This window comes from Fonticula alba (assembly GCF_000388065.1).
Source record: "Fonticula alba strain ATCC 38817 unplaced genomic scaffold supercont2.1, whole genome shotgun sequence".
NCBI lineage: Eukaryota > Rotosphaerida > Fonticulaceae > Fonticula > Fonticula alba.
Window position 1 is genome coordinate 2,259,005 of NW_009242971.1, and position 7,520 is coordinate 2,266,524.

Consider the following 7,520-nt stretch of genomic DNA (forward strand, 5'->3'; position numbering starts at 1 on the left):
TGTCTCACTACGCCGGGAGCGGGGCACATGTTGCGCGGTGGGCGCGGGGGTGGTGGTGGGGGCGGGGGGGTGGGGGGCGGGTGGGGGGTGGTGGGGGGGGGGGGGGGGGGGGGGGGGGGGGGGGGGGGGGGGGGGCGGGGGAAAAATGCCCCACGCCTGCGCAACGCACAAAGGCACCTCCCGGCAGGCGGCATCCGAGCCCTGGTCCGTGGGTGTTGGCGCCCCGCGCCGGCGTACGTCCGCCCCGGGCGCTCCTGGACCCCCGGGGCCGGCCCCTCTCCCTCACATCTCCCGCGAGGGCGCTTGTTTTTTCTAGTTCCGCCCGCCCATGGCCCCCTCCTCGCCGCCCTGTCCGGCTGGCCAGCGGCGGGTGGTGCGTAGGTCTGACCCCCCCCCCCCCCCCGCCCCCCCGCCCCCCCGCCCCCCGCCTGCTGCGGGCTCATCCGAGCAGCCGAGCGCGATCATGTCCCGGCAAAGGCTCTAGAGCCCGGGCGCCGGCGACTTGGCGTGTGAGCACACCCTGAGAAGCCCGGCGACCAGGACCGCGGGCGCGCGAGACCGGGGCCCGCAGATCGGCCTGGTCCCAGGCAACAGGCCGTGGTGGGGGGACACATTTTTCCGGGGCTCCTCCTGCTGGCCCCTTCCTCCTCGGGGCTCGGGGTGGGAGCGCTTCGGCCGCGGCGCTGGCAGGCGGCGGGCGGAGGTCCCGCGATCTTGGGCCTCCCCCGCCCCCCGGCCTGGCCGCGGTCTGTCGCCGCCGGCTTTCTCGCTCTGACCTCCGGTCCCTGTGCTGCTCCCTCTTTCCCCAGGCCTCTTCCCTCGCGCACGGATGTGCATGCATCTCGGTTTTCATGCGCCGGAGACCCGGCGCGCGGCGGGCTCTCACACTCGGCGCCAGATGCAGACAGGAAGTAGACGCGGCGGTGGGCCCCCGGCCATCTGAAAAGGCACACTGAACCCGGCCCTTGAGGGGAGCTCCCTGACGCATTCCTTGTGCGCGCGCGCGCGCGCGCCCGAGAGGCAAGGAAGGGCCGAGGCGGTGTGCCGGGCCGGACGCCGGCGCCAAGTCCGGCGCGCCGGCCTGGCTGGCGAAATATTGATGGCTGCGATCCGGGCGTCCGCCCTGCGTCCAACACTTTGGTCCCTTTCGGTGCGCAGGGACGGCCCAACGCGGCGGCCCCCCCCCCCCCGGGGGCACGCCCCCCCGGGCGGGGCCCGCCCCGCCGACCTGGGGCCTGCGCCCCCCCCCCCCCCCCCCCGTCCCCACTCCGCCCCGGCCTTCCGCCGGCCCCCCCCGCCCAATGGAGAAAATGACCCGCTCACCCTGGGCCGGTGTTCGAAGAAGGAAAAGCCATTGGAGGGTGGGCCGGGGGGGGGTGTTTGCCCCCGCCCGCCCGCCCGCCCGCCCGCCCGCCCGCCCGCCCGCCCGACTCCGCCCCCGCCCCCGATCCTGCCGGGAGGCGGTGGTACGCACCGCCGGAGAGACGGCATCCTGCGCCGGGCGTTCTTGAGCGCCCACATTCCAAGAAGGTCACGTAATTGCGCGGAATGGCATTCCAACAGGCCCCACGTGCGGCAATCACGTCCCCTCCAGAAGCTAGCCCACAATCGGCCACTGGATTTGGCGCAGCCGGTGCCCACCGTATATTGTGTTGGCGGGAGGGGGGGGAGACAGGGCGGGAGGGAGAGCGAGAGCAAAAACCGGAGGGGGACGGGCGGATGTCCAGGGGGCGCGAGCGGGCGATGGGCCTCTGCTTGTGGCCCGGAGGGGCTCCACCCCCTCAGGGCAAGTACGCCAGCTGGCCATCCGGCGTGCGGGTCACATAGTCCAAGTCCACGAGGTAGTCCACCACCGAGGCCACCTCGTCCTTGGTGGGGGGGCGGATTTGCGGGAACTTCAATTGCTGCCAGTTGGCAATCATGTCCCGCAAGGCCGCCACACTGGGCACCTGGCGGGTGATCTTCATGATGCGCACCGCCGTGGCTTGGTAGAATTGTCGGCGCCAGCCGCGAGAGCCATTGACCAGCGGCGGGGCCGTGGTGGCCATGGCCCCGGCCGAGGCACCAGGCAATTGCCCCGGCGCCGGGGACGTGGCAGCCGAGTGGGCCGCGGGTGCGGGCGGGGCGCTGGCGGCGCCGGGCGGGCTGGCGTTGGGCCCGGGGAAGGGCCGCGACGGGCTGCCGGTGGCCTGGCCGGCGCCGGAGGCCGTGGCCGCGGCCGCGGCCGCCGCCCTGGCCAAAGTCGATGCCAGGGACAACTGGTCCACGGCCCCCGGGCCTGGGGCAGTGCCGCTGCCCGAGGACGCCCCCGAGGAGGCGGTCGACGAAACCGTGGACATGGGCCGGAAGGACACGCTCGAATGGTCGGCCCCCTCGCTGGAGGCGGACCCCGAGCCGCCGGAGGGCAGGGTCGACAGGTCGTCCTCCATCGACATCGACCGGCCGGCCTCCGAGTCGACTGTGGCCCCCATCTGGAGGTCCAGCTCGGACACCTCCTCCAGCCCGGCCAGGCTGGCCAGCAGGTTGATGTTGAGCTCCAGCGCCGGGGCCGCCGGGGCGGGCAGATAGCCGGCCGTCGGGTCGGCGCCTTGGGTGTGGAGCCGGCTCCCGGCGGGGGCTGCCTGCATGTTGGCGACCCCGCTGGCGGGCGTGTCCGCAAAGAGGAAGCCATTGCCCCGGTAGGCCGGATCCTCGAGGGTGGCGCGTCGCATCGGGAAAAAGGCGATGTCCTCCTCGGTGCTGCTTGGGTCATCGTGTTACTTGCGGCGTGTGATGGGTGGGGGAAGGGGAGATGACGCAGGCCAGGTGCAGATCGTGTGCGTGTGTGTGTGTGTGTGTGTGTGTGTGTGTGTGTGTGTGTGTGTGTGTGTGTGTGTGTGTGTGTGTGTGTGTGTGTGTGCATGTGTGCATGTGTACATGTGTGCATGTGTGCATGTATACATGTGTGCATGTGTGCATGTGTGCATGTGTGCATGTGTGCATGTGTGCGAACGTACGGATGATAGGCCGGATTCAAATCCAGCACTAGGTCCGGTCCCAAATCCCACAGGCACACGTCCGCCTGCTGGGGAGGCGGGCCTTGCAAAAGGATTAGCCCCGCCTGGCAGAGGGGGCCTACCTGGAGGAGGAACTGCAGGGGGTCTTGCAGCCCCGCATGCTCCATGAAGTGTCCCACCGAGGCCGGGCCCCAGATCGTCAGCAGGCGAAGGATCAAGGCCTGGTGCGCGGTGGCGTACACCTCCACCGGGGCCGGCAGCCGGGGGGAGGTCATGCGCAGGCACGCGCGCCCGGCGTCATGCAGCCAGGTGAGCCGCCGCCCGGGGAACCGTGACACATACTCCGTCTCGAAGTGAAGGACCACACCAAGCAGCTTGGTCGGTCAAATGCCCGGTCGTGGTTAGGCACAGCATCGGGGATGGGAGGGCACAGCAAGGGGCGCGACAGGAGAGCAGATGCGACATGCAGGTCAGGCACCTCGGCCGGCAGCTGCAGCGTCGTCGGCCGCGGGCCATCCAGCGGCCCGGGCGACAGGCCAGAGCGTGCTTGGATGCTCGGTGTCAGGGGAAAGCCAAAGGTGTCGCTCACGCCGGTGGTCGACGGGGCAATCGAGGAGTTGGCTCGGCCCGGGACCATCGGCCAGAAGAAACGGTTGCACACGAGCACATGGAGCACCGGCGGTGGGGGCTGGCCTGCAGGAGCTCCGACCGAGGGAGACAGTGGCCCGTGTCAGGAGGGTGAGCAACGATGTCGGAGGAAGGACGGGCCGGGTGCACGGGCGGAAGCGGCAGCAGCAAAAGGGCCCCGAATACCACATGCACAGAGGGCAGATGCACGGGCCAAAGGGGCAAAACATACCATCGCGCGGCTGGTATGCCGCCGCTCCGCGCAGCGAGAGCATCTGCTTGTTCAGGGTGAAGGATTGTCCCGCGTCGCCGAGCATTCGCCGCATGGGGTAGATGTAGTTGCGCCCACACAGGAGCCCAAGGATGTTGAGGTACCGGCTCTCGAAAGCCATCTGCGCATTCCACAGGGCCAGCACACGCTCCATGTCCGGCAGGGGATTGCGCAGGAGCTTGTCCGCTCGGAAGAAGGACAGCACATTGTGCAGGAACATGAGCCGGTGGTTCAGGTACCCGATGTAGCATTGCCGGAAGTGGGACTTGTTGCTGAGGAATTTGAAGAGAAGCGTCGTGGCGGCCTGGACATTCTGAATGGCGTCTGGTTCATCGACATGCAGGGGCAGGGGGTTAGTCCCAGGCGAGCGGGGTATTTCTGCATCTGTGTATCTGTGTATCGGTGTGTGTGTGTGTGTGTGTGTGTGTGTGTGTGTGTGTGTGTGTGTGTGTGTGTGTGTGCGCGCGCATGGGAGAGGAGCGGGCCCAGGATGGGCGCAAGCTAGTCCTCCCGGACGAACCATTGTCCTCGCGTGGCTGAAAGCGCCCCAGGTGGCAGTCCTCGGTCAGCTTGAGGGAGAGCATCATCCCTCGAGGGGCGATACTGGACAGCTCCCAGCCGGCGAAGGAGAAGGCGATCAGGTGCATGGCAAAGGCCAGCTGCCGATAGAAGGGTATCAGGTGGTGCTCCGGGTCATTGAGGACCTCTCGAAAGGCCTTACCAGGCGAGGAGGGAGGACCCGCGGAGGGCATTAGCACGGCGCGAGGCGGGTGCGAGGAAGTGCGCGCGTGTGTGTTCGGGGCAGAGCTAATCCGCGGAACGGAATTGCGTGTGCGTGTGTGTGTGTGCGTGCGTGCGTGTGTGACCCCGAGCTGGCGCACCTTGTCAATGGAAGCCGTGAACAGCGGCTCATCATCGAAGAGGATGCGCACGCGTGACCGATGGCTCAGCAGCAGGCGACACATGTCAAGAACATAGGAGAAGGTGGTCTGGAAGGGGGCAGGCGCCAGGAGTCAGTCGGCAGCCTCGGCCGGGAGTGGGCGGCGGAGGGGGGACCAAAGAGAGACAGGGGAGAAAATGGAGACGCGGGAAGGGGGCACCTTGGCCGTGTTGCCCGGCTCGATGGCTCGAGCCTCTTGGGTGATGTGCGCCTGCAAGGTAGTCTGGAAGGAGGTCAAGCCCTCGGGCACAAAGCTGACCAGGTGGTAAATCTTGGATAGCTCTGCCCAGCCCAACACCAGTGACGGTCAGTGGACAGAGGACGGGGAGCGGGGGGGGGGGGGGCGGATGGCAGGCGGAAGCATGTGCATTCCGGAGGAGAAAGGAAGCGGGCAGGAGGAGGCGAGGGCATGCGCACCGGTTGTGGCATTCTGCCGGATGAGGGCCTCGGCCTCGGAGGAAAACAGCCGCAGATGGTCCCCCACGAGGCTCTGCCGGACTTGGGCCAGCAGCTGAAGGAAGAGGTAGGACGGTCAGCAGGGCAGGAGGCGGGGAACCCCCCTTCGTGAAAAAATAGAGCCCCCAGTCATCCGCGCATGCGATGTAGCAATGGCAGCGAGGGAAGGGCAGGGAACATTTACAGGCATTTGTGGGACCATGTAAGACCTCCCTCACCCGGCCCGGGGCCAGGAGCACGCACCCGAGCGAGAGCGAAGGTATCCAGGAAGACCTCGGCGTTTTTGGCCTCGAATTCCAGGCATGCCTCGACCGTCTCGACGTAGCGTCCAAAGGGAAGGGTGCCGGCGGACATGCCAGGCCGAGCCCCGGACAACTCGCACTGCCGAAGCATTTCCGTCGACTTGGAGCTGTAGTAGCTGGCCGTCTGCCGGAGGAACGGCTCGACAAAGCAGTTCCGGAAGACGGAGCGCGGGTTGTCGCCGAGCTTGGACGAGTCCTCGAGCTCGCCGCCGGCATTCTGTGCGCTGAAGAGCCGGCGCTCGACAAATTCTGCCACATTCAAGGCCATGGGCCAGCATGGGAGTAGGGGAAGGGAAGGAGGAGAGGACCGAGCGGAAGTCAAGCACGGCCGCAGAGGGGACGACAGTGCGACCGAAGGAGCGGCCCGGGGGGGGGGAGGAATGTTAGCCCCCGTCCGGCCGGGCGTCAGGGGGGGGGGGGGGAGAGGAAACACATGAAATGCCAACCCCACAACATACGGAGGGATCGAACAATGATGGCGATCAGGTTGAGGGCACTGCTGCCGGGCTGTGGAGAGACACCGGCGTGCGTGCTGGCGCCCGCCGTGGTGAAGGAGCCAGCCTCTTCGCGAAGTTGGCGCAGGCAATTCAGTAGGGCCCGGATGAGGGGGCCATTTTCCTCCAAGCACATCGGATGGATGACTTTCCGGCTCCAAGAGTGCAGTGCAAGCTGCATGGCGCCAGTCCCACATGGACCCCATGTGTCAGAGGAGCAACAGACGGGCACAAGGGGGGGGGGGGGGGCGGGCGGCAGTGCGCCACACCGGGGCGGAAAGGAGGACCCACCGAGAGACAAACAGGCAGACAGGCGCATATGGACAAGCACGCACCTCTAGCAAGGATAGCCGTGATCGCGGCGAGGCAGATAGAGCCCGGTACTTGGCCAGTAAATGGGCATGCTGTTGTGACGGCGGCGGATGGCCAGCGCGGCCAGGGTCACTCGGGCCCAGAGAGGATGCGGACGCCGGGGCGGCTGTTCCCCCGGCTGCCACGTCCTTATGGTTGAGGCTGGCCAAGTGGGACTTGAGCAGGAGATTCACATGAGAGAAGGCCGCATCCAGGGACCGAGCACATGTGGAGAAGACAATCCACCGCATGGAGTACTCCCCCAGCAGGTAGGTGTCTCCCCGGGTGACTACCGCCTGCAGGGCCTTCACAACGAAGAAGGTAATATCCAGTCACGCCCCGGGGGGGAGGGGGGGGGGAGGGGCCAAAGAGAGGCATGTCAGGCCAAGGCCGTGTTGGGGAGGGGCTCATTCGCCAGGCTAGAGCGCGTACCCGGGCCTGGTCGGCCGCGATTTTGTGGAAGCAGGCCGAGAAAAGAAGGTGCAGTGCTTCGAAATGCCCGGCGTTGATCAGCTGGTGTACATCGCTTCGTAAACGCAGTGCGCGGGTCGGCGATGGTTAGCTCGAGGGCAGGGCCGTGCATGCATGCATGCATGTGTGCATATCTGCCTGTGTGTCTCCATGTATAGACATGTATGTGCGTGTGCGTGTGCGTGTGCGTGTGCGGGAATGGGTGCAAAAGGAGGGGCAGAGGTGGGGGCGGCGGCGGCGGCGGCGGCGGCGGAAGGGGGCGCAAGTGGAGCTGAGGGCAGGGGGGCGGAGTGGGGGGGGGGGGGGATATGACAGCGGGAGCAGCGAATGCAAGGGGACGAAGGACGCACGAAATCCGCTCGGCCGCCGGCAAGGGGATATCCGTGAAGACCGAGTGTCGTAGAAGCGGTCCCTCGGGGCCGGGCTCCGTGGCAATACAGAACATGTTGTCCATGAAGCCCTGGATGCGTCCCCATGTCCGGCCGAATTCCGGGTCATGGAGGCTGTTCAAGATGGTGGCCCACATGGGAAGAGTGCGCAGCGCGCCGGGCCGGGCGGCGGCGGTGGCTACCGTGGTGCGGGGTCACCTGAGAGGAGAGAGAGAGAGAGAGA

The 7,520-nt window shown here is 67.4% G+C and overlaps 1 protein-coding gene across 2 annotated transcripts; it reads right to left on the reverse strand.

Annotated features, from left to right (window-relative positions):
• Window positions 1-1,609: 1,609 nt before the first annotated feature.
• On the reverse strand, window positions 1,610-7,520 carry H696_00502. 2 transcript variants are annotated; one of them, XM_009494374.1, is made up of 13 exons: window positions 7,259-7,520; window positions 6,870-6,963; window positions 6,422-6,742; window positions 6,051-6,261; window positions 5,534-5,841; window positions 5,252-5,345; window positions 4,995-5,116; window positions 4,776-4,883; window positions 4,415-4,610; window positions 3,856-4,218; window positions 3,475-3,689; window positions 2,997-3,370; window positions 1,610-2,739 (listed from the first exon to the last, which is right to left on the reverse strand). In XM_009494374.1, the coding sequence occupies exons 1-13, from the start codon at window positions 7,432-7,434 to the stop codon at window positions 1,782-1,784; spliced, it is 3,540 nt and encodes a 1,179-aa protein (XP_009492649.1). In that variant the 5' UTR covers window positions 7,435-7,520; the 3' UTR covers window positions 1,610-1,781. The 2 variants fall into 2 exon arrangements, with proteins under 2 accessions (XP_009492649.1, XP_009492648.1); XM_009494373.1 differs by having other exon boundaries at window positions 1,610-2,742.

Bases quoted from the DNA above. Each gene is read 5' to 3' on its own strand.
- H696_00502 (XM_009494373.1), bottom strand. From the start codon at position 7,434: ATGTGGGCCACCATCTTGAACAGCCTCCATGACCCGGAATTCGGCCGG. The intron at 6,743-6,869 runs GTACGCGCTCTA...TTCGTTGTGAAG, and splicing joins TCGCGGCCGACCAGGCCCGG to GCCCTGCAGGCGGTAGTCAC. The intron at 5,346-5,533 runs GTGCGTGCTCCT...CTCTTCCTTCAG, and splicing joins ATACCTTCGCTCTCGCTCGG to CTGCTGGCCCAAGTCCGGCA.